The 27,278-nt window shown below is 36.1% G+C and overlaps 1 protein-coding gene across 23 annotated transcripts in view; it reads left to right on the forward strand.

Moving 5' to 3' along the window:
* Syp (synaptotagmin binding cytoplasmic RNA interacting protein) overlaps nt 1-27,278 on the forward strand; it is a 77,533-nt gene that overhangs the window by 22,733 nt on the left and 27,522 nt on the right. For 10 of the 23 annotated variants that reach the window (XR_014443843.1, XM_083141980.1, XM_083141981.1 and 7 more), the window contains exons 4-11: nt 971-1,078; nt 4,412-4,588; nt 5,829-5,964; nt 6,361-6,566; nt 13,956-14,105; nt 16,646-16,791; nt 19,605-19,723; nt 26,576-26,724. Coding sequence is in view for 16 of the 23 variants with exons in the window: in XM_083141980.1 (XP_082998106.1) it covers nt 971-1,078; nt 4,412-4,588; nt 5,829-5,964; nt 6,361-6,566; nt 13,956-14,105; nt 16,646-16,791; nt 19,605-19,723; nt 26,576-26,724 (1,191 nt within the window). In the remaining 7 variants the exon portion in view is untranslated. Of the gene's footprint in view, nt 1-970; nt 1,079-4,411; nt 4,589-5,411; nt 5,548-5,828; nt 5,965-6,360; nt 6,567-13,955; nt 14,106-16,645; nt 16,792-19,604; nt 19,724-26,575; nt 26,725-27,278 lie in introns of all 23 variants that reach the window. The other 13 variants (XR_014443844.1, XR_014443846.1, XR_014443847.1 and 10 more) reach the window with 5 other exon arrangements.

A 27,278-nucleotide genomic window follows, 5' to 3' on the forward strand; every position in this document is an offset into this window, starting at 1 on the left:
GCACAGTCGTTGCTCTCGAAATTCTTACAATTCTTGTTCATGGGAAACCAGTTATGAACTCAGATCTATGGAAAGGAAAACAATATCTTGTTGCAAACGAAACTCAAAGAATCTTGACAAAGATTCACTGAAATGTTCTTTTATTTACTGCTTTTGAACCCGAAATCACTCTGTTTTTGTAGCGAAATTTTGCTTTTTTATTTACCAAAAATATGTGCCTCTATTTATTATCCATCCTCTTTGAGAGGTAAACTGAACGACCTTCCTGGAAAGACAGAAAAGCTAAGATAAAATAATAAGCATTCAATATTCTCTAATCATTTGCACTTATTTGCTAGTTAGGTACCTAAGTTTTGAAATTTAAAAATGTTTTACTCTTTTGGGTAATCACAAATTTACTGAGGAATGTTTAACAGTGGGTACACAATAATATTAAGTTTGCTATTTTCTTTTGTAACCCAGCAAATCTTGTGATTTAAGTTCTAGGTTTTTACACAGGGTGTAGCAAAATTCAGGTTACATAGGGAGCCAAATACATGCATAGAATGAGTGATGTGGAATGGTTAGTTACAGAACATGTTTCATATGCACACCATCATTTTGCATGCTTGAAATCCAAGGCTTCCGGTTGTGTAGGATGTCTACTAGTGTGGTGGGGGTGATATTGGGAGGTGACGCCTGTTATGCTCTCTATGAAGTGGTTCAGTTTCTTACACAATAGCTTTTACATGTCGCCACAGGTAAAAATCTAGGGGTGATAGGTCTGGTGACAGTGGTGGCAATTCACCTATGCAACCTGACTTTTGCCTCGCTCTGTAGGTTCGTTTATTTAAAGTGTAATATGGCTTAATACACAAACTGAACGTTAACTGCAGCATACTTTTTCATTATTTCACTTGCTGATTGTGACATTGATTTATCTTTTTTGTTATTCATTATGAATTTGACTTTTTGTTACCTTTATTTGCAGGCTATTTTGGATCGAACTGGCTACACGTTGGATGTTACCACCGGACAAAGAAAATATGGGGGTCCTCCACCAGGGTGGGATGGTCCAACGCCAGGAAATGGTTGTGAGGTTTGTATATATGTTCAGTTTTCCGGGTTTTACTTCTGCATTATTCTAATTACTAAAAATGATATAAAGCATAAACTACAGTTTAAATGTAAAGAAAAAACTGGACTCGCATAGCACTTAATAGAGTTTCTAAAGGACTGCGAATATTTTTGAGGAACTTTTATTGCTAAATTATAGTGAATATTTGAAGAGCATTTTTTCTTCAGTTTTAACGAAAATAGGCAAAAACTGAATTTACTTAAAGCATAGTTTATGCCTTGTATTTTTTTTTATTTATGTCTCTTTTCTGCCACTTTTGGTCAATTACAATAATGAGGTAACATTAACACACGCAGAACTAAAAAGACAGAGAAATCTGGTGATCTTTCAGAGATCACATTCCTGTTAGAATTAAATGGAAAGGAAAGGATGCTGAGAACAGCAAGCATCACGTCAGATGTAGAAAAGCTGCTTCTTACCTCCCTTTCCCTGGCACCTGTGATACATTTTGAACCTTCACTTCCACATACTTATGCCATGAAAAACTCATTCTGGGAAAATTTTATAACATATCGCTCCATTGTGTATACAAGATTGAATACATTGTAAACTCCAGGAACTTAAAATTGAGGTTCCATTACCTTAAGATGCACCTTACAGGAGATGCACCATGGAGAAATTTCATTGAAAGGAAGGCTAAAATTTCTACATGGGATTTCACTGTGCTGTGTTGGTGTTGGGCTAAGTCAGATTGCAAGTTACATGAACTCCTTAGTTGTGTTGGGATATTTTGGCACGTGTGCGCTTCCTCATTGTGACCTCATTCAGTGAAGAATCCATGTACGATGGAGAGATTTATTCTCTGTGATAATCGTCAAGAGGTCTGAGAGGAGGGAATGACCAGAAAGTGCACACGTCAAATCCTCCTAAAATACAAATGATTTACAGCTTAACCAAGACTAGAAGTCACCAGTGAACTACGGTACACGGTCATATGTTTTCTCCTCTTGCTTTCCCTTCTGTCATACCTGTTGTCACATTTATTGCACTGAAACAAAATGGGGTATTGCCTCATGCTTTGCATGCAAGTGTAAGAAGTGAGCGGCGTAAGCGTGGTTCGCTGTTACAGTCTGAATGTGATGTTCATTAATACCCTGTGTTCTGTACATACATAGAAATTAGCAATATTTCTTCTAATTATGAATGTACCAAAGTCATCTGTGGATGGTTTGCATTTTTCAAAGAATCCATATTTACTGGGTGTCTAAACTTGTCACCACTCTTCCCTTGTTCTTTTTTCTTTATTATTTTCTCAATAAAACTTTTCAATTTTGACACTAGCCCTACATGCTTTGTAGCTTGTTTTATGTGATATTATAACTTTCATTCCTCGCTTCGTTATGAAAAGGATTCAACTGTTGTGGGGGTCATAAAATTTCTTCTAAGGTGTTCAATATTGTTTTATATCTTTTGTATCAATAATGCTGATCCATAATAGGGAAGTGGGAAGCTTTTTTTGCTGACATAAGGCACCAAGTGAGCATTATGGGAAAAGGGGGAAATGATTAGAGAATCTACAACCCATGAAAGTATTAGTGATAAAGCAATATTATTGTTGATTTTCAAAATTGTCAATACTTCCTCCTTCACTCTGCTGGTACAACAATGAGAGAAATAAGTTGGTCAAGCTGTGCCTACCGCCTAAGCAAGATGCACATTAACGAATTTGTGTGCAGTATGTTGAGATGCCAGAAAAGGATTTAACATCTTTGAAAGAAATTCTCTAAGTAAATTGGGAATCTTCCCTCTAGATCTGTTATTTCCAGAGTAGATTGTAGATGTAAATTCATAAGCTCTGCAGATGATGTAATATCTGAGCATTTTATGTCTCCCACTTGGCTGAATAGTTAACAGGTTATAACATTAAAAGTTGTATTTAGCTTAAGAATGAACTTACGGTTTTCGTTCAAGCTACGAACAGGATTTTCAGTTTTTCACAAAACCAGATTTACTGTGTAAAGCCGAGATGAAAATAACCTTTTACAAACTTTTATTTCTGAATTTCTAATTAACAATGAACAATTATGAGTAGGCCCTTGATAAGTCACCTTCACCTGATGTACACCGGAAAGTCCAGATACAGGATTTTACAGAGAACGCCCTGATTGTCTTGAATTCAAAATGTAAATCTTGCATAAATATGAACACAAAATAAAAAATGTAACACATTGGAAATGTTATTCACGGTTTTAGCTTTTTTAGTTGTTTTTTTTTTTTTACTTGTTACCTTATACTGACCTACACTAATAAGCCATAAACCATATTCTCGAGATCTCTCGACACTTATAGAAGGCCCACTTATCACTAACAAAACCACTGTCGATGTATCTTCCTAATTTCTGAAATGCACTTCCTGATCATTCTGCTTCAGTCTGTAGAAGCCACCTCTCGACAGTCCGATCTGGTTATGTTGCAACTTTGCAACTATTCCTTTCTTCCAGGTTGCAAGTTCACCGTTCAAGTTCCTTTTTGGGATCTAACTCACTATTCCCTTCCATGTTACAACGTGACGAAATATCAAAAATGTCAACTGCTCGAGTGCAGATTTTCCAAGTTTTGCCAGCAACAAGCGCACAAATACAAACTGCAAAGATTGCAACCTAGTTGGATTTCTTTAATAATAATTTTTGAAAAACACTATAAACTTGGCCATTTCCCATGCTTTTTCACTTCGTAACTGAAATTTTTGTGAAACTAGAAAGCAGCGCAGAATTAGAGCTTGCACCTCGTGTCACATGGGGATGTGTATCAGCTGCATTTGTTTGAAAATATGATAGAAAATAACTTCCTGAGCGCTGCAAATAATTTTGATTTTGCTTTCCTAAAGCTTTGGTGTGCTAAACAATGGAAGGAAAGGGGGGAGGCGGTGTGGGCTGGTGACTCGTTTGCATACATAAGATGATATTTTCCTCATGGTTTAATTAGCAATAGGTATTATGTCACTCGCTCTTGATCTGCGTAGCAACAGCTTTACGACACAACTAAGAAAATCATTTCTTGAACCTGAATTGTACTGCACATTATGTACAATATATAATTGTTGCTTTTCCCCATAAAAAACCATGCATGCATGTATAATGTGCATTATACAGGCGTAAATATGGTAATACTCAGTGTGCAAATTAACAATCTATAGCATGTTAACAGCAACAGGAATTAATTGGTGCATTGGCATTTTGGTACAAAAAATGGGAGAAGTTTTCTTCGCTTGCAAATAATGGAAGTGTAGATATTTCTTTTCTGGCATTCCTTACAACTGCCTGTTTTTAGTAATAAGTTTCGTTTGGTTTTTAGGTTTTTTGTGGCAAAATCCCCAAAGATATGTACGAAGATGAGCTTATACCATTGTTTGAAAAGTGTGGAACAATATGGGACTTGAGGCTAATGATGGATCCTATGACTGGCCTTAATAGGGGCTATGCATTTATTACTTTTACTACAAAGGATGCTGCACAGGAGGCAGTGAAAGAGGTAAATCATTACGTGAGAAATCAGAAAATTAGTGCAAAATGTTTATTAAACAAACTGTTATATAGAGGTGACTTACTGAAATCAATACACAATTTACTGTGAATATTCTGAGGTGTTTTTGAAGGTATTTACAAATAACTAACTATAAAAATGCATTAAATAAGCTTTTAGCTACAGAGCTAGTGAGTTTGAAGTCTTCAAGATGTAAATGTCAGATGAATATGTATATTAACTGTGTTTAAGTATGTAACAACATCAGTGTGAGATGCGTGTTATGTGAATAGATAAGTCTCATTTGCTTCCAGGTCTCCTCTTTGCTCAGAGGGCAAAATTGGGACTTGGGTGCATGGATTTCTGTTGGTATTCAAACTCATATTTTGGCTCTGTTGCGGAAGCTCGGTTTGTATTGGAGATTTTGGAGCTTGTGTAGCCTGGTCATGATAGTTTTCCCAATTTTTGCAGCCCATAAGGACCTGCAGACACGCAGCTTTTTCGTAGTTGGGATTTTGATTATTTTTTTTTTTTACTTTTTTGGTTTTTAGATGTACATTTTTTTTCAATATCAAAAATTATCAGGACTGAAATTTTTTGAAAATTATTTTGTATAAGCGATATTTTTTTGGGGAAGTACCGTGAAAGAATCAGACTTCAGTAAACCTTGCTGAAAATATAGCAGAGCGTTAATGTCTCTGCTATAATGAAGATGTACTATACTTTGAAGATCGAGTTCAAAATTTGTCTTTCCTAAATTTTTCTTTTTTTGATCCATTGTTCGTGTATCATTCACAAAATTTGGCATGTTGTGTTTTCTTCCATCCCACAGCTTGATAATTATGAAATCAAACCTGGCAAGACTCTGAAAGTAAACATTAGTGTTCCAAATCTGCGTCTTTTTGTGGGCAACATTCCAAAGTCTAAAGGCAAAGAGGAGATTATGGAAGAGTTTGGTAAATTAACAGGTAAAGTTGAAGAAGATTCCAGGAGTTAAGTATTGTAGTGTAGAGTTGGCTCTGGACTAGTTGCGAGTGGATGAGTTGAAATGTATCTTGTAGATTAGATTTTGGTGCTAATGTAGTAGGCACATTTGTAAATAGAGTTTGAAGTAGTGGTTTGCTCATTTGGCTAATTCAACATCATCCACTCCAATAATCCGCACAGTCTCTCAACATGAAACACAGTCATAACTTCCCCCCCATTTACACACTAATTGGCTATCAATATCTTCGCATTGTTTTTACAGCTCAATGATTATGAAATTCGAAAAGGCAAAAAGATTGGCGTTACCATTTCTTATAACAATCATCGCTTATTTGTGGGAAATATACCAAAGAATCGAGATCGGGATGAATTATTTGAAGAATTTTCCAAACATGCACGTAAGTTGAGATTCCCCTTTCGTTTGGATTCATCATATGTTCGTAAAAGAACAAAACAAAATGCAGAGGCATCAGTAATTTATTAACTGATTAATTGAACAACTTAATTTATTTGAAACTGGTTTTATGTGATCACTTAGGATAATTCATTTGTGGTAGTGATCAGAGGTGCCTTCTGTCTTTTTTTCTCTTGGTACCTTCGAAAAGAACGTGCTCCTTTTTACGAGCACATTTTCATGAAGCACCCACTTGTTGGGTAGTCCTCCACATTTTTGTAAAAGGTTTGAACTTAAAAAGTAATGTAAATACTTACAACTATAAACTCTTCAAGAACCTGGATTTCCCCTTTGGTTATGAAATTCATCCCATGCATAACCTGATTTATTTTTATCACAGCTGGTCTCACAGAAGTGATCATCTATAGCTCTCCGGATGATAAGAAGAAGAACCGCGGATTTTGTTTTCTGGAATACGAATCGCATAAAGCTGCCTCCCTAGCGAAACGTAGGCTCGGTACTGGAAGGATAAAAGTGTGGGGTTGTGATATAATCGTCGATTGGGCTGATCCACAGGAAGAGCCTGATGCAGAAACTATGTCCAAGGTAAGAATTTTTGATTTGTTGATATAATGTTAAAAATATATGTTCTCCATTACATTTGTTGTTTATACAGTTGAGACTGCTTTGTACGTAACTCTGTTTTATAGGTAAATTACTGTATGCCCCGGCACAATATAATTTAGAAACTTCTTAATTAAACTTATTTGTACGTAATGCATCTATACGTAATTTGGTGTTATACGTACTAATTTTCAAAAAATACAGTTGATTTGTACATAACCAAGCTACAACAATGTCATAGAAGTGTACATTCTTGTCTTTACAAAACACAAAGTGAGTTTCTAAATACAAAACAGGATATGCAGGCATAGATGCAGTTGCGAGAGAGGTGGAGAGTCGCAGAGAAGACAAGGAGAGGCAGCATGAAATCTGAGGAGAAAGATTTGCAGCAGTTGTTGAGAACAAGACACATTTTCTTTTGTTGGTAATTGTGATACGAAAGTATACACATTAAAAAAAATGCCAGTAGCCGACATTTGCCGTGTTCCATAATAAAAACAGAAGAGGCATCCTTCAGTGAACGTTTTTAGTTGCTACTTGCGGGCCATGGAGAACAAGAAAGAGGAAGCATCGCTTGCTTGACCAGAAAGTCAAATTTAGGAGGGAAGTGGATGTTAATCCACATAAAACTAAGACTGGAATAGCTTATAACACACTTTGCACAGTCAGTAGTAATAGAAATGCTATTCTGGTGGAATTTTTTAAAATTTGGTAGTAAATCAACTAAACACGGCCATCAAGAGGGAAGATGTGCAGGTTTGGAAAAAAGTGGGTTTTACCTGTATTTAAGATTTAAACTTTTAGATTCATTAATTTACCACTTGGACAGAAATAACCTGCATTATATCTTGTTCCTCAAAATAGATACAATTACAGTATTTTAATAATTATATGACATGTTATCGAAACCTGATTTTTAATTCTCAGTTACACGTATTATTTTCTCTTCACCTTGACATACGTATAGCTGAGGATCAACTGTAATTGTGCAGTGTTAGGGGACCTGGATGCTGATCTATATTTATTGGTATCACTGACACTCCTCTGGCTTTTGGTCTGCGTGGAGTCTGCAAAAATACTATTCAACCCTCTCATGGAGTGTAATATTCCTGGAAGTAATGCAAAATTCAAGCTTTCCATTAATTTTTCACCAAGATTGTTTGAAAAGCCACCTGTATAGTCTGTTACAAAATGTATATTTTAATATTTGGATGCAATTCTTGAATATTTTGAAGTAAAACTCTGGAGAGATGCAAATGATTTAGTGATATATTGACTTTAATTGTAATTATTTGATTTTCAGTATTTGTGGAAAACTGCATTGACATCGGTATGAGTTTCTGTTCAAATGGTATCAACTCAGCTCCAATAAAATTAGAAATAGAACTAAAAGATTTTAATTAAGTAGAGTGAGATCATTTGGTTTATATGTCACCAACGGCACCTGTTGTACAATGAGAAGTATCAATGTAAAATGTGAAGCTAGAACCCGGAAGTTCAGACATTTACTTTCGTCAAAATAGGCAGGAAAAAGTGCATTATAATGTGGAAAATAGACATTTCAAAAGCAAAATAATAGGCACAATAAACGGTAACAAGTGTCCAAGTCACTTATATTTATAATTTCATTCAAGAATTTAAAATCTACATGGAAGTAAAATTTTTTACTTTCCTTTTGTTACCTTGATTGCACATAACCAGTAGTTGTTTTTTTTTATGGACATTCATGAACACCCACCTGTCAGAAAGTGCTTTTACATAGCAGAGAATAATATCTACCGAGAGAAGTAATTGAACCATACATGAAACAGGCTATTGTATCCAGATTCATATTACCAAGAAAAGAATTTCCGCATTTAAGAATAAAATTGTTTTCAATTTTTCCAATTACACTATGAAGTGGAAAATGTTAACTTGGGGATGTTTGGTCAACCCTCGGTGTTACCTGAGAGGGGGGGGGGGGGAATGGGAACTCCAATGGTTTAACATGGTGACAAAGGGACAGGAGGGGTTAGTTACTCATGAAAATTTTTGATAGCGGGGGATACCAGCCTTAGTAAAATGAACTTCCATCTGCTACAGTACCATTCATTATTTCACATAAGCTAATTCAGTTTTGAACAGTTATAAACTTTTGAATTCATTTGTTCCTTTGTAGAATGCAGGAACTTATAATCCATGTTCCACTATACATGCATACTGTCTTTATACAACCTGCAAGTAACATGAACTCCTTTGTCGTGATGGCATTTTTGCTTGGTGTGTGCTTTCTTTTTGTTCCCTTGTTCAGTGATGATTCCATTTACGAAGGAGACATCTGTAGCATCATGATGATTCGTCAAGAGGTCTGAGAAGAGGGAATGACAAAGTTAACACATCATCTAATATTCTCACAATATTAGATTTGATTAGAACCTTGTAAATGTATTATATAATATTAATCGTGGATTAGAACCTTGTAAATGTATTATAAAATATAAATCACGTAAGTTTAATCTTTGATGCTCCATAATTTGGGGTTCCACTGTACATACATACTGTATTGGGATTCTGTTAGATCAACTTGCGAGTTATACAAATTCCCTTATTAAGATATTTGGCTTGTCTGCTTCTTCCTAGTTCCAACATTCAATGATGATCTATTTACAAAGGAGATATTTGTTCTTTTCACTTGTATACCACATAGGTGTACAAAATTGATTGAAAATAGAACCTTGAGCATATTTTGAGGAATATTTTAAATGTTTGTCCACATTGTGTCCGTGCGGTCTAGGGCTTCATGCTCTGGCCTCCTGCTACAGGATACACATATATTAGTCTCCTAGGGGAAACGTAACAACTTTTCTTGTGAGATTTTGACCTGTGGCTTCCCACCACCATGAATAAATTGGGGATTACGAATGAGTAGCTTGACCTGGTCATGGAAACCTACAACAATGACTGGGGGTTCCTCGTGCTGACCATACATCACCCTGTAACTGGTTGGATATCTCCCAATTTGACAGGTGGGAGTGAAGCTGGATGTCTGTAGGTAGATAGGCTCTGACTTTCATGGGCTGTTGCGCCATTGGTTTATTTTTATTTTGAAAGTATATTTTTGTAGCATATGAAGTCTCAATTTACTTTAATATTTGAGGGGTTCAGAGTATGTAAGTGGTGTAACACTATTCAAGGCATTTTTGTGAAAGACACGTGTAAATAACTTGGTAGTATTATGTTTAGCTGTTGGATCACAAACGTGCCTCTACTAGCAAGAATTTGAAACTTGGCAGATACTTGCATCTAACACTGAAATGTTGATACTTCAAAATTGTAAGTTATACCTGTACCTTCATTTCCATGGAAAAAGGAGTTACATCATTTGTATTCTGAATCCCTCATATATCAGTATCTGTGATATCTTTTGAACCTTCATATATACTTCTGGATACTAATACCAATACATAACCACTATTTTGGTACATGGGAAACAGTACCAGTATTGTCTAAGATGGGTCTAGGTATTTCTCCTGTATGTGCTTGCTTTTTGTTTCCTTGTTCAATGATGATTCCATTTATGAAGGAGAGATTTCTTCTCAGTGATACTTCGACTACGAGAGACAGAAGGGGGGAATGACTAAAAAGTGTAGAAACTTCTATTTTCCACAAGTTTTTCTTTTTATAGAAACTAGGATATTGGCCTGTATTTCTTTCTTTTTGCCCTTGTTCTGTGATGATTTAATTTATGAAGGAGAGATTGTTCTCAATGATACTTCGTCTACGAGACTGAGAAGGGTGAAGGACTAGAAAGTGGGCAATCTTCTATTTTCCATAACTTTTTGCTTTGTGATCAAGAGGTCCCAGGTTTGATACCTGGTGGAGGCACAAAGTGGTTTGAATCCCACTTTAAACTGTAGGTCCAGTCCCGATTAGCCTTCTGTTCATAAAGTGGACTTAAAACGAGTCAATCGACCATAACTTTTTTTATAGTAACCAGGAATTTTTCCTTGTGTGGTTGCTTTTTGTTCCCCTGTTCAGTGATGATTCTATTTATGAAGGAGAGATTTGTTCTCAATGATACATCGTCTACGAGACTGAGAAGGCTGAATGACTAGAATGTGTGGAAACTTCTATTTTACAGAACATTTTTTTTATACTGGGTGGGCCAGACTCAATTAGGCAGTTTTCGAACATTAGTAACCAATCAATCCAACAGCATACAGAAATGGGAAAGTACATTTTGTTGTCGATAGATGGCACCATCATACGGTATGCTGTGAATGAGGTCAATACTCTTCCTACTTAGTGCGCATTGAGGAAACATCATGGCCAGAAGACGGTTGTCTATCGAACAGCGTGTAAAATGTGTGCGCCTGTTCTCAGTTACTAACAATGTATCAGAAGTCCAGCGCAGGATGTTGGAAGAGTTCGGACCGCCAGCAGTCCACAGGGACACAATCGCCCGAATAAACAAGCAGTTTGATGAAACTGCCAGTGCTTTGTATCCCAAGCACCCTGGTCAGCCGAGAACTCTCCGAACTGCTGACACACAAGCACGTATTGCTGTGGAACTGGCATCGTCTCCTCAGAAATTCAAGTCTACCTGCCGTTTTTCAGCCCTGCTGGACAAGTGTGTGTAGAGTTTTGAGTGACATGAAGCTGATGCTGTACCATCCACGGCTTTCCTCAACGCTGGATTGGCCGTCGAGGGCATGTGGAGTGGCCAGCCCGATCAGCCTACATCACCCCACCAGACTTTTTCCTTTAGGGTCACCTCAAACACAAGGTGTATGATAATACCATTGACAGTGAGCAACATCTGCGTGAGGTGATTGTTCAGGAGTTCAAGAATGTTCCGGTAAACATGTGTAGGAAGGCATGTGAAAATGTTGCTTTACGTCTACAAGCCTGTGTTGACTTAGAAGGTGTCCAGGTGGACCACTATCTTGAAAAATCAATGACTTATGTGTGTGTGATTCAATTTTTGTAACCATTTTGTAACATTTGTAACAAAATTTAAAAAATAAAAATAACATCTAATCAAAAACTGCCTAATTGAGTCTGGCCCACCCGGTAGAAACCAGGAATTTTTCCTGTATGCGTTTGCTGTTTGTTCCCCTGTTCAATGATGATTCTATTTATGAAGGAGAGATTGTTCTCAATGATACTTTGTCTACGAGACTGAGAAGGGTGAATGGCTAGAAAGTGTGGAAACCTATTTTACAGAACATTTTTTTAATAGAAACCTGGAATTTTTCCTGTATGTATGTGCTTTTTGTTCCCCTGTTCAATGATGATTCCATTTATGAAGGAGAGATTGTTCTCAGTGATACTTCGTCTACGAGACTGAGAAGGGGAATGACTAGAAGGTGTGGAATATATTTTTTCACAAGTTTTTTAAATATAAACTAGGAATTTATCCTGTATGTTCTTGCCTTTTGTTCAGATACCAATTACTAAGGAAAGATTTCTTCTAAATGATAATGATATTTCGTCTATGAAACTTAGAAAGTGCGCAAACTTCTATTTTCCATAACTTTTTTTTATATAGAACCTAGGAATTTATGAATGTGCTTTTTTTTTGTTCCCTTGTTCAGTGATGAATCAGTTTGTGAAGGAGAGATTTGTTCTCGATGATACTTCGTCTACGAGACTGAGAATGGGGAATGACTAGAAAGTGCACACATCACCTAAAATTTTGGACTAAATTAGGCATTCAAGCGTGGCTGGAGCTTTGGCTAACATGAGGGCAGCTTCTTTCGAATTTAACTCTCCTTTCGAAAAACATTTCAAGATTGAAAAAATCCCATCTGCTTTGAATTCCTTCTAGATCACATGCTGCCTACATATTCTCAATAGTTTGATGATTACGTGAGTCTATTAAACTATTGATAATATGTAGACAAAATGAAAAGAAGACCACACAAAGATTCATGGAAATTCTAAGCATGTGTAATTTTTTGGACTTGTAATGTAGCAGTTTCTCGAAAGGAGAGGACAATTAGAAAAAATCTGCCCTCATGTTAGCCATTCGTAAAATGCAGGCAACCCTCTGCGACCACCCTAGAGATAGTGTCCCCCCTTGAAGTAATGATCCTTATTCCCTGGGAGAAACTTTGAAAAACTTGGGGCGAAGGAAGAAAATTGGCCAAACAATATTTTCCGTATTACTTATTTTTGGTCTCTTTTGAGTTGTAATTTTCTTCGCAAACTCTGCACTACAAATCAGTGATATGACATTCAAGGCGTGTATCTCCGACTGCCTTTACTCAGCCATTGAGGCTTTGGTCCCCAGGCAAACCATGCAAGGTGCTAAGCAATATACTTTCCGTGTGTTTTTTTGCAGTCTGATGAATGGTTGAGTGAGGCATTTTGTGAAAAAAATTGAGGTAATCCATGGTTGTAACTGCATTTGTGAGGTATCATTGTTTTCAAGAGGATTTGCAGTTCATTTTGTTTCATTTCGTGACGAAACAAGGTAGGAAATTATACCTCACACTTTTCAAACATGAACACAACAATGTCTTATTGCCATTCCATCTTCATATTGGCCATTTTACAGCTCCTGCAAGTATTTCCAACTGGAACCCTGTAAACATCTGTATGCTCTCATGCATGCTATGTGACCTGCCCAATGAAGTCATCTTGATTGAGTTATTCTGAAATAGGGGATGTACACTGATTATATAGTTTACATGCAGCTACCTTCTTTAGGGCTAAATTAGGGCTGAACGATAACCAGACTGACGCTAATCATCTTAATTCCCACTGATACAGTGCCTGAAAATCGTAACAACTAAAAGTTGAAGATATTGATTAATATTAGTGAGTGGTTATTCAACTGCAGTTGTAAGGATAAGTTTACCACAGTTGTGCCATTCGAGACAAGTAGTGGTTCGGATCCCACTTTAAACTGTAGGTGCAATCCCAATTAGCATTTCAGTGTATTAAGTGAACTTAAAAATCAAACTTGAACCACAGTTTTTGCTTCGAGAATTACTTCAGAATATTGTAATATCTGGTATGTAAACACAAACTTGTTTTTTACGCATTATTGGTGAGAAATTAATGGAAACTTTGAATTTTGCATAATTTCCAGAATAAATAGACTCCTCAAAAGTTCCACGTTGCATATTTACTTACAAAATTGCCAGATATCAGTAAATAAAATTGAACCAACCTTTCCTGACTGAAATTTTAGCATTGCCTCAGTCCTAGTCCGATGAAGATCTTACTTTCAAAATCTATTTAATTTATATTCAGTGTAAGGGGCGGTGTTTCACATCTATCCAGAACTACTTGTAAAATTATTGTGTTTTTATTTAGATTCTTACATTAGCCTGTCCATAAAATGAGTGCAAATCCTTATAATTGTAATCTTTCCCTCTGCAGGTAAAAGTTCTCTATGTGAGGAATCTAACCCAGGAGTGCACAGAGGAGAAGCTTAAGGAGTCGTTTGAAGCATTTGGAAAAGTTGAGAGGGTAAAGAAAATCAAGGACTACGCCTTTATCCACTTTGAGGAAAGAGACCATGCACTGAAGGTACGTTTGTATTTTTACAATGGATTTCATTGAATATTGATTCCTTACTAAGAAATTTGAATGTTTATATATTTCCTACATGAAGTCAGATTGAGTATATAATTTATGAATTCATAGATAAATTCATAGAAGGGCAAATACAACCCACAAATCCAACTAACATAAAGCTACAAATTTTGAAATCTGGATCATAACACTTTTAATTTTTTTAATAAACAAAAAATTGGATTGAAAGTAATTCATTCTTGTGCCGGAGTGGCCTTCCGAAAGCAGTCTCTAATGGTAACACCATGAATAACTATGCAATACATTCTAATAGGGATGAACCGATATTAGATCTTGGCTGATACCGATATAAAATTTACCAATACCGATTACCAATATTCTACTGATTGATGCAAAATTGTAAGTAGTCCTTGAAGAACCTGAATGGTTCAGAGACTTCTTTAGTAAATGTGTGTTTCATGTTGATTACAATGCAAAAGAAGCTACATATTGAGACATTTAATTTCTTAAAAAGTAGAGAATGGAGGTTATTCGTAAAAGTTATATCAAAATTGTAGAATTTTGAACTAAATTATAAGGTATTTATAGATATATTGGATCGGTAAAATAATTGTAATTTTCCCGATACACCAATATGCCTACATTGGCTGATACTGATAGAGTACTGATTAATCTGTCCCATCCCTACATTCTAATGCAATGGCCGTCTCTATCATATTTCTGTAAACAGTGCAAACATTTATAAGGTATGTTAATTATTCTGATTTAATGATACACGTGATACAGAAAACACACAAACACACAAAAATTAAAAAAACACATTGTACTCGTTATTTTGAAAAGGTAATATAAATTTCCGTAAGCAAGCTCTGAATATTAATTATATTACATTCCTCACAAAAGACAATAGGTGATAGACAGGGCCTTGGAATGCAACGACATATGGTATCTTTCTGGTGGACGTTCTCGTCTTTTCGCAAACATATGCCACCATGCCTATCACCTATTGCCTGATAAAATAATATTCCAAACTTGTGCCTAATGTAACATTATTTCAAACTTTTTCTGAGGAGTGTATATGGGACATTCAATGTGAAAGTGCTATTGAACCTCAATTTTTAAAATAAAATGAAATTCTGTAACTTTATCCTATCTTCTGAGTGAACAATCTAAAATTGTCATTTGTCTAAAAAGAATATTATACAACTTAAGTTGGAAGGTGAGTTACATATTGTTAGTTTATTTTACTTTTGATTTACTTGTGTTTTGTATTATCCCCCACCAGTGATACCAAAAGAAACCATAAAACACAATTGATTTCTTCTTTAACTGTTACATTTCTCCCTCAACTCCACTAGAATATTCAGTCAATGACTTTCCCTCTCTCTCTTAAAATCATCATTTGACAATTCACAAAAATTAAGATAAATGTCTTAAGTGAAGAGGCAGTGTTTCGTCTGTCCCAACTGTGACACAAAATTGTTCTCTCATAGCTAGGGACGTGAATTTTTCATTTTAATGATAACTCGGAAAAGTTGAGGAAAGCAAAATAAAGTGTTTATTTAAAATGTGTAGTTGAGGAAAGCAAAATAAAGTGTTTATTTAAAATGTGTTTGGGTAGGTTAAGGAGGCAATTTTCGATGTTTTGGAATCTTGAATTATGCAATTTTTTCAGAATAATACAGAATTTTGCACTTTAATGCGGTGCAAAAAAAGGCTGAGAAATATTCAACACAAATTGGAGATAACATTTCTGTTAAAAAAATAACTACCTGAAGCGCTACGAGATCATTCATTTATTGCAGTTTGGCACAATGACTGAGTGTGTTTAAAAAGGCCCAGAGGGATTTTTTTTTTGTCATTGTTTCGGAAATGTGATGTGTGCGATTATGTTCAAAGATTTGGGTGATATCATTCAATGAACATTTCATATTTAGTGGATGATGAGACGAAAATAGTTGTCCAAATGGAAGAAATGTGATTTCTCACAGGGGTAAGCCTTACATTTCTTTCTTTTTAAAACTGATATTTCTCTCAAATTTTCAAGAAGGAACAGTATGAATGCATGTAAAAATAACACCAATTTTAATTTAATAACACTGAATTTTGTCCAAAACTGCGAAAAATAACATTGAAATTTAGGGAAAAATAAAACTAAAACTTCACGTCCCTACTTATAGCTACAAATCTGGGAATGTATTTTAAGGGTAGTTGTAATTAATCAACAGTAATAAGTTTCACATTTCATTGCACACAAACTTTAAGAAATATGTTGCTTAACTATCAATAGAATAGTTACTTTAATATCAAAAATGTAGTTCGCATGTATCGAATGCCCCATACATATTTTAGAACTGAATTGAAAATTCACTTGCCAGGTGACCAGGCACTCACCAGGCACTCATTGGCTTGCCATTTTTCCACACTCCACTTTGTTTCTGCAAATTTTCACAGGAACCTTGTCTTCTTAGTGGATTCATTTTTTGAATTTTCAGTGTGATTGTCAAGTTTCAATATTTTTTTTATCAAAACAGGCAATGAATGATCTTAACGGTAGAGAAATGGGTGGTGCGAATATTGAGGTTTCGTTGGCCAAACCACCATCAGATAAGAAGAAGAAAGAAGAAATATTAAGGGCGAGAGAACGAAGAATGATGCAGATGATGGTCCAGAGAGGCGGGTAAGTTTCAATTTTATCAATTTATTATTATCTTGAACTGTCGGGTGGGTAAAGTGTGAAGACTGGCTTCTTCAAAAACTGGATTTGCTTAATACTGGAAACAGAAGAGCAAATTCAAATTTGAAAGTAGCTTGGTTCATGAGGCACTTATTCCATAAAATGACTCCTTTACACGAATAAACTTAATACTCTGATTATATATTAAGGAGTCATTTTTTGCTTCTTAAATATTTACAGCAGAATTAATCAATTTTCCATGATTTGCACAACACTCAGGATAATTCAGACTTCAGAAGGTGTCACATTGGTAAATAAACCCTTAATTTCTTGTTAGGAGTTTATTTTGCATCATTTCGTGACAAAACAAGATAGCAAAATGTACGTCGCACCTTTCAAAAACATCAAAAATTAACAATACAATGTGTTATTTCACATTCCATGTTTTCATCAAAAGCAAAATATGCATGCCCCTAATAATTAGATGATTTTATTTATTTATTTATTTGTTTGTTACACATCACTTTTCTACTACTTCTGGTTTTCACGGCAAAATTTTATACCACAGCAGTAGTATTTGAGAGTTTACATTCTTTGAATTCCATAATCTTGTCTGATTGATTGGCTGAGCATGTTCAATGGTAGACCTTCGGTATTGCCATTTAAGTTACCTGGTTTGAGACCAAGCCTAGGCAGGTTCTTTTATATCACTGTCTTATCTAATTATCACCAATCCTCATTGTTGCGATTAGCCAAAAAGCAGCAGAAAAGTGATAGAAAATTACAAATTCCATTCTCTGAAATATCTGAATTAATTTAGAGATTGGAGAAAGGACCAAAGATTTATGAAATTCATAACTGACGAAAGTTTTGTTATATTTTATATTTGTAAATTTAAAAAAGTGCAATTAGATTTGACATAATTGTAGCATCTTGATGCTCTTTAGTTTATTGTATGTTATTGAATTTAGTTTTTAATTATGTAAAGAAGGAAATATATATTCAGCAAATTATAAAAATATCTGTATTTCTCATATAGTTTACTATTTTTATATGAATGCACTGTAATTTTCCTGTAGTAATAAATTTATTTTCCTTCCCGTGAGTTTTACACCTCTCAGTATGCAACAACCGATTAATGTACTCTTTAAGTGAGCTCTTTGTTACATTGAACTTAATTGCTTTAAGGTAGGGTTATCCAATGAATTCACCCACGATGAAGAATGGAGGATCGTTGATTAAGAGCAATATGAACTACATAACCAGAATTTACATGGAGTATGGAAAATTCATGTGAACTAGCATTGAGCTGATACCAACTGATGTTTTTCTGGCATTTTGTCTTTTCAGCAGTCTGCAAAAATGTCTTTATCATGCATTTTACACCAAAATTGTGGGATTTGTTATTACGTAATAAATATTTTAATATTCTGGTGTAATTCTTGAATATTTTGAAGCAAAACTGGTAAATGATGCATATAATTGGAATGGAATATTCACCCACCAATATCAGTCAGTATTTCGAACAAACGTTAATTGTTAAAACTTTCAAGCATTGGTATCGGTGGGAATTATAGAGTATCGGTTTAAAGTGATATCAGCTCAGCACTAATTCTGGTGTTTTTGAAAATGAACCTTTGCCCCTGCATCCCTCCCGAATCCTCAATTGTTGGACATTGCTTAAAATGTTGCTTTTTTACTCATTTTTGCTTGTAGATTTTAGATTTTTCACCAAAATGCAGTAGTTTAGAAGTTACAGAAATGTTTGTAAATCTATCCCATAATAATATGGGGTAACTAAGTGAAAAGGTCTTTTTCAAACTTCACTTGTTAATAATAGTAACAATGGATATATTGTTTTGTAATTCGAGTATGACATACTTTTCCTGTTCTGTCAAGAAAAAGACAACTGAAATATCGTGTGTAGTTTTCAAGAAATGGCATGTTGATTGCTGCCGTGCGCGAAATATCGACCATTCATCCTGAAAGGAAATTCATGCGTGGGTGGATATATCGACCAACCGTATGCTAAAGTTTGATTAACATGTTCTTAGAATAAATGTGAAAAAAGTAATACATTTCCGAAGCACTTATGTAAAATTCCAGCATCCATCTGATACCATCTGATCTCCCTCTCAACAAGTTCTTTGCGAACTCTGATCGTGATCGAACTGTACCATTCGTCCTTAAGGTTCGGCTGGACCTTGAGCTGCTGTTTTCAAAATTTTATTTCCTTTGAAAAAACTGCCATGATATTCTGAAATTGAAAAATTACATGAGCTTAGAATTCCTTGTAGAGCATTGATGTGAAGTTTTATCCAGAGAATTGACGCTAATTTTTGTGTGTTTTGCTTTTTCTGTTATCTAGATATTCTCAATAGTTTTGTGATTACGCTAGTCTCTTAAACAATTAATAATATCTAGATAACAGTGAAAGCAAACCATAAGAAAATTCACATCAATGCTCCAAAAGGAATTCTAAGCTGATGTAATTTTTCCAATTTTGGAATATCATAGCAGTTTTCTGAAAGGAGAGAGATATTTGTAAGCAGTTTTCTGAATGGAGAAAAATATTTGTAAAATTCTGCTCTGTCGGCGGTCAAAGGTCCATCCAAACCTTTATATCAATGTAACATAATTCTGCAGTGAAGTTGCCATCAGTTGAAAAGTTGGATAACCATACTCTTATGATGTTTTGAAGTGTATGTATATATTTAATGTGTATTTTCTGCTGTTGATATCTTTGTTCATAAATGTTTACATGTTCTGAAACAATTTCTGAGCCATGGGGTAACATATAGTTGTCTTTACTTCAGTGAATGTCAGGAGACAGTAATTCCTCTTTACTCTAGAATGATGACAACAATGCCTGTGCGTGGCCGAGGAGCAAGCACAAGTGGAGGCATGCGTGGTGCCATGGGCAGAGGAGACTATGGTAAGTTCGGAGCCTCTTTCTAACCTGGAACAGTTTTATTGTTTGATCTGCTTATCTTCATAGCAGCTCTTGTATTGCAATTATTTTTGTGTCAATATTTTTTTTTATATGCTGCTGCAGTGAAGCCAAGCAGGCTGGTGTAACAATTACAAATCTGTTGTTTTTGTACTATTAATATACAATAGTAGATTTTTTACTAGTGAAGCCTGTTGTATTTTGTTGCCACTCGATCTACTGTGTTACTGTTTGTTGTGTGTGCATGTGTGACCGCAGACCTGCAAAGCAGTGGAATCCTTTTACATGATTGTTGGGAATTTTGACCTTCAGAAGCCAAGGCATTTCTCAGGATCTGACATTTAAAATCCAAATTAAGAACTGCTAAGAATTTTAGTTTCTTGAAGTCTTTAGGTTTCTGCTAGTGAAATGGATGAATTAACTGGAAATATAGAGGAACCCTGGGTGATCCACTCTAAACTGTATATCCAGCTCCAGTTATCCTATCTGTGCATGAAGTGTACTTAAAAACAATAACTGAAGTGATCAATATGTACTGTGTGCAAGTCAAAATTAATATCTAGAAATTTTGTCTCAACATTTAGGTAGTATTATTGTAGCAGGAGTAACAAAACCTGTGAGAAACTGCTATATTCTTTACTCATCAAATCAACAATTTCATGTTTTTTTTTCCTAGCCATTTTTGAAGAACATCATTTTCATGTAACTTTATTGTCTGTCATCAGTGTATCAAGTTGGTCACAATTTTCAAAACATACGTTGCTGTTCTATATTTTAGCACATAATTATTAACTTGTACATACATGCACTTTTCTGTGGTTCGAGAGAAATTTAAGTGAAAAATTCTGGTGTCTCCTTCCTGTGACAATATCATATTATTTACATATAATATCTTCTTATGCCACATGTTGGATAGTGTCAGTTCATAACCAGGAACAGAATTGTGGAGCATATCGATTACATTCACAACAGTACCTTGTGTGGTTGCTATTTCATCTTTACCATTTTAATTTCCAACTCGTGGACAAGGTTCCCATGAATTTATAAAAAACAGTTTTCAAACTTCATGAAGGTAAGTTAAAAGTTAATTCATTGGATGAGGAGTACACATGAACTATGAGGCTGGAGAAGACAAATGCCCCTGGGGTGGAAATGTAGTAGAAGCTAAATGAACAGCAACTACCCAAGTTATTTTGTATTCTGATCAATTGATCCTTAAAAGATTTCATTCTACCAATCCTCAGTTGCCAACCTGGGCTGCAACTCTCTTCACCCTTCCAATCCTGACTCAAGAATGGCCGGTTCGTCAACCTCTAAATTTTGAGTGGGGAAGGAATTTGTTAAGAAAAGTAGAGGCAAATTTTGCGTTAACTGAGTAATGCAATAAATAACAAGAATTTGTTTGTCAGAATAGCCCTGGACCTTACACATTTTTGCCAATACTGACACACAAATGCAATGTAAACTTGATATACCATTGTTTTGTCAAAAGCTAAAGAATTTGTTTGAATTAGCATTATAAACCACTTGAAATATGCATTTGAAAGGTTTTTATAGAGACTAGAATAATGTAGTTCCAGCAAGAGCTGTGGTGGTGTAGTAGGGTCGTACAGGAGACCTGGGTTCAATTCCCAGGTTGGGTGATCATCTAAGGCTGGATTTTTTCTACCTTGTCCCCACATGAAGTGGCTTTGTGGCTCACCCAGCCTCAAGGAGAACCGGGGGGGGGGGGGTGTAAAGTGACAGCATGGTGCTGATCACAACACCCAAAATGGTCTAGATTGAGAATACGAGGGTCACTATTTATATTTTGAGCCTTGGCAACACTGATTGAAGTTAGGTGCGATTTGAGGTTTGCAGGGAATCGTCTGGCATTATTGACCATAACTTACTTCAAATGTTTTGTCAATAGCTTGATTTGTGTTGTTTATGTTGCCTTGGAGATTGCGCGACAACAATAAAATGGAATTAACTCGTGAACATTTTCGACGTGGATTATCAAGACAAGAGTGCATCGATCAACTTACTTCCACACTTGTTGATGAAGCCCCATCCTTTGCCACTGTGAAACGCTGGTATAACGAATTTAATCGTGGCCGCCATTCGCTCACCGACGAGATTCGCGAAGGTCGTCCAAAATCAGTTGTTGTTTAAGAAAACATTGATGCTGTGCAAAACCTAATACTGCAAGATCGTCATGTGACATACTGTGAGATTGAGGCAACCATAGGCATTAGTTCCACCAGCATATATATAAAATATTACATGATCATTTAGCTGTGAGACAGGTATGTTCTCGTTGGATCCCACACAATTTGACAAAAACTTAAAAAGATGCTCGCTCGCAAGGTTATTAGAAGTATAGGTTGGGCCAATCCGTTGTTTACTCGTAATGACGGAACGACGGTAAGAGGTGAATTTATCCATGAAATAAATTCCAAATTTATGCGCTAGTGTTGCACTATGCAGATAGGAAACCATGCCAGAAACTGAACACACGAAATCGAGTACACAAATGAGCAATTTACATTTTGTGGCTTCATACAAATTGAAAATAAATATCGATAGGTACTTATTGTTATGCGGGACAGAATATTATTGATCGGAACGGGAATTTTTTTAAATCCCGACATTTGGGACGGGAAATATTCGCAATTTCTCGACTAGTCGGGAAATTTTCGGGACGGGAAATTTCCGAAATTTTGCGAGGCTCTGGAAATTTCAAATTCTACACGTCATTTTCACCTTAAGTGATTGTCTTTGTATTTCTGGAATGAAAACTAACAATTTCCGATAAGTTCCAGGCACTTGCAATGTAGAAAAGAAAAGAATTAATACCGTTTTAAAATGACCATTCGGTATTTCCCGACTGCTCGGGATCAGGAAAAGTAGGGATCCCGGTACCGACTTTTCTAGATACCGCACACCACTTGTTATTATTATTTATTACAAGATACATCTTCCAAGTATCTTGAACATAATGTACTGTGCATACCAGAAAAGAAAAGTTCAAATGAGCATTTATGTACGCTATATTTACACTAGGCTATGCACTTGTATTTTTTTCTTCAGTGCACATGTTTCCGCGAATATATCAAAGTCTGCCTTACATGAAATGTAATACTGTTCAACTTTGCTTTCACGCAAACTTGGCATGTAGTAATATTTCATTCTCACAGGCAGCGGCGTGAGAGTGGTATTTAATTTTAAAATTTGTGTGTATATGCAAGTTTGTGATCCGTGTTAGAGTTCAGTGAAGTGAATTATAGTATTGCGATATCTATATGACCACAGCTACTACTACGAATTCAATTCTATTGTACTCCTCCACAATTCCCAGTGTTGTAGACCTTGTTGACCAAGACTGCCACATACCCGGCGGTGAGGGGCACGAAGGAGAAGAATTACAAACGCTGTCTTGACTTTTTTATATTGTTTAATCAGCACTATAGTAACATCTGGAAACTATTGTTATTTGTGATCTGATTTTGTACCGTGTTCTGAGTCTTCAGTCCTCAGTATAAAATTAAAAATGCCTTCGTGTGCAATAGTAGGATGCAAAAATTACAGTGCCAAAACAAAAGGTATTATATACCACGTTTTTCCAAAGGATTCTTCGGTCACCGAGCTTTGGATTCATGTTTGTGGAAACTCTAACGTGAATCATGCTCACTTAGTTCTCCGCCAGTTTGTTTCTTTATACATCATATTTGGACAAGATGCAATTCAGTCTATAGGTGTACGCTGTATATAACACACCTTATTACCGACTTCCTTCCTGGATGTACAGGGTCAAGGAAAACAAAGAAATGAGCATAATATTCTCTTCGGTGAAGATGTTGAACCTAAACCAAAAAGAGCACAAATAATGACCTCGACAATGTAAAGCCCCTACCACAGGGAACTGGATTTCTAGTTAGAATGCCCTAGTTAGCGCTGAACTAACTTTCTAGGTAGCAATCATGGCCGCCTGGCTGACTGCTTGACTGGTTTGGAGGAATAGGACATGTTCTAATTGCTACTTGCTTTCCTCGACTGGATTCTGTGGAACAGCCAATCAGAGCAAAGTTTCGCCTTGTGAAGATAATCTGTGAGTGTGCAAAGGAGCGTGATTGTCTGTGGTTTCCGAGTGTTACTTCAGCAATGTATAACGTATACAGCATGAAAGGCACGTTGAGTTATTCCATCTATGGCGAGTGCACGGTGTTTACATTTGAAACAACTAAAATATGCTTCCATGCGTGTACAGTAAACGTTGTAAAGTATGTATTTAAGCAGCGCCATTGTTTTGTACCTAATAGCGTTTTATACGAAACGTTATTCCTCTCGGTTGAATAGTTATCGGCTTTTAAAAATGTGAAGTGATACATTGTTTACTTCTCACGCGGCCGCCATTACAAGTTCCCTCGTATGTGAACAAAAGTCTATCGACAAGTACGCTGATAATTATCGTGGAAAACTAGCAAATTGATATCAAGTCCAGCGCCAACTAGGGCATTCCAACTAGAAATCCATTTCCATGTGATAGGGGCTTAAATTGATCAGATTTAGTAATTCATTTGATGAAGTGAACTAATTGTGAGTGGACTAATCGCAAAGGACATAATCAGCTCAGATCCTATTACTTCTTCATGGTATATGACGTAAAGTTCCCGCCCAACCGTTAGACGGCGTTAGTGGCTATCGCATCTCCTTTTCCACAGCCTGTAGTACACATCCTCATCTAGATATTATTCTTGTTCTGGTGTTTAATATCTGCGTACTGCAACACTGTCGTTCTGTCATTTCACGTGACTTCATACTGAAGTGATGCATTCACTTGGCCGGTTAGACGTCATCGCACGCAAAAACTTCAACCGTTACCATGGTTTTGGGCCAGGGCTGCTCGCTCGCGTCAATTGGTGCAAACAAATGCTCAATAAATACAATCGTGGTGCTTCAAAAGACGTATATAAGATTGTAACAGGTGACGAATCATTGATATATATGCATATGAGCCGGAACGTAAACAGCAGTCGACTGTATGGGTGTTTCAAGATGAACCCAATCCAACAAAAAGTTGTTCGTGCTCGAAGCACATCGAAACAAATGGTGGCCTGTTTTTTCGGGAAAACTGGTCATGTGGCAACCGTGCCTTTAGAGGAACGTAGAAGGGTCAACTCTGAATGGTACACAACAATTTGTTTGCCAGAGGTCTTCGGTCAAATACGGAAAACAAACAAACGCCGTCAGATCATTCTTCATCAAGACAATGCCAGCTGTCACACATCTCGTCTAACAACCGACTTTATGAACAGTCAAAAAATCGAATTGATGGGTCATCCGCTGTACAGATCTGATTTGGCACCCAATGACTTCTTGTTCCCGAATGTCAAGAATAAATTGCGTGGACAACGATTTTCGTCGGCGGAAGACGCCGTTGATGCGTTCAAAAACCATATTATGAAGGTGTCTCAAGAAGATTGGAAAAACTGCTTTGACAAATGGTTCTAACGAATGCAAAAGTGTATTGACCGTAAAGGAGAGTACTTCGAAAAAAAAAAAAGCAGTTTTCAATGCCAAATTCCTGTTTTTTCATTGTTAGGCTAAAAATATAAATAGTGACCCTCGTATGTGGGATTTTTTGTTTCATTCAGTGAGAACACTTGCAAAGTGCAAGTACAAACCTTGAACTAAATTGGTAGTGCAACTGTCTATAATTTGAGAGAACTTTTGTTGTGTATATAGGCTTTATGTTAAGATTGAAATTTCCACTGCTTCAGAAATTTTCAGAGCTAGGAGATTCAAATTTCCACTGCTTCAGATATTTTCAGAGCTATTCAATAAAAACGAACTTACAAAATATGTGATACCATGCCTTGGCAATGGCACAGTGGTAGCGTCGTCGCCTTGTAATCAAGGGGTCCCAGGTTCGATACCCGGTGGTGGCACATAGTGGTTCGGATCGCACTTTAAATTGTAGGTCCAGTACCGATTAGCCTTACTGTACATAAAGTAGACTTAAAAACACCAAATCAGTCAATCAAAAAACATGCCTTGGTTCACATGTGGCACTTATAGAAATAATTTGTAACCGGATTCCATTGCTTGCAGGTTAGAATCTTAAAACTGAAGTTGAATGTGTGTTGGAGAGGTGCAGGAAGTATTCTGCTTGACATGAAGTTTTGCAGCTGTAAATGAACTTTTTTGTCACATAATTTGTGTGAATTCTAAATATGTACTCTATTGATTTTCTTTGAAAAGAAAACCGCTGACGTATATAAGATTGTCACGCAGGATTCTACTGATGGATTTAGATTCCACTCGGCAGGGTGGTAGGTTTCTAACACTGCATGTTGCAGTTGCACTTTACATGCTGCTGTTAACCTATCGTTCAGCACCTGTTTGTTTTTTTTTTCTGAAATTTTAAAACACTTGTTTATGTAGTTCAATTTGCATGTTTTTAGAAAGTTGTTCAGTTATTTTTTGAAACTTGATTTGTTTGGCAATGCTTCTGTGTGTGAATGTGGACGAGTGTAAATTTTGCATATGACAATTTTCATTAAATATATTGCTGTGTCTGTGCATGGAGGCTGTGGGTAATTTTTCTGCCTGGGTTATTTTTTTAAGTTTCTCTGCACAGATGAGCATGACTTCATACTGGATTAAGAAGGCTTGTAGGTGATGTAATATGGTCGAACGTTGTAGCTTGTTACGTAGTTTTAGTTTTCTGTCTCATTTTGTATCTTTTTCCCTTTATAAATATGTTCTGTAGTAAAGTTTTTCTTTTCCCGGCATGCCTTAGAATTGTTCCATTAAATTCTCCCGGCTAAATTTTGAATATCTTTTGATTTTTAGATTATGATTACGACTATTATGGTTATGGCGATTATCGTGGTGGCTACAGTGATCCATACTATGATGACTATTACCGATATGAAGATTACTATTACGATTACCCTCCCCCACCACCACCAACGCGAGGGAGAGGCCGGCAGCCACAACCGGTGGGTTGGATCACTTGTTCTATTCCCGTGCCTAGTAATTTGCTCAATGTTCTATGTTAATGGCAGAATTTTTGACAATGGCATGATTCTATTCTTTTGAAATTTACCGACTAATCTCCAGTTTTTAGCCTGTGGTTCTTTCACCCTTCGCGGGTTTGCTTGTGCACTCGTCTGTTTCTAATGAGGACTTTCCTACTAATATTAAACCAACTTTGTCCATGCTTACGTAATTGATATCTTTTCTTGCTGCATTTCATGGTTATATCAAGCCATTGTCAAATTATCATATCTGAGCCATTTGTACAGGCCACAAAAATTTTCGTAGGTAGCCGGGAAAAGTTGTAATAACCATGTTTGTTAGATTAATACATGTAAGAGATATTATAATGGCCTGTAATGGCTCAGATATGATAATGCTTTTATTTTAGGTGCAGGGTTATCCAAGTGGAAGGGGTGAAAAGTGCAGGGTAGCGTTTTGCTTGTTTCCAGATGGTTTAACTGCTGAACTTTTTTTAAAAAAACTTGTTTCACAAAGGATTCAGTTCAACTGAAAA

This window comes from Lepisma saccharinum, chromosome 20, assembly GCF_977018435.1.
Source record: "Lepisma saccharinum chromosome 20, izLepSacc3.1, whole genome shotgun sequence".
Lineage (NCBI taxonomy): Eukaryota > Metazoa > Arthropoda > Insecta > Zygentoma > Lepismatidae > Lepisma > Lepisma saccharinum.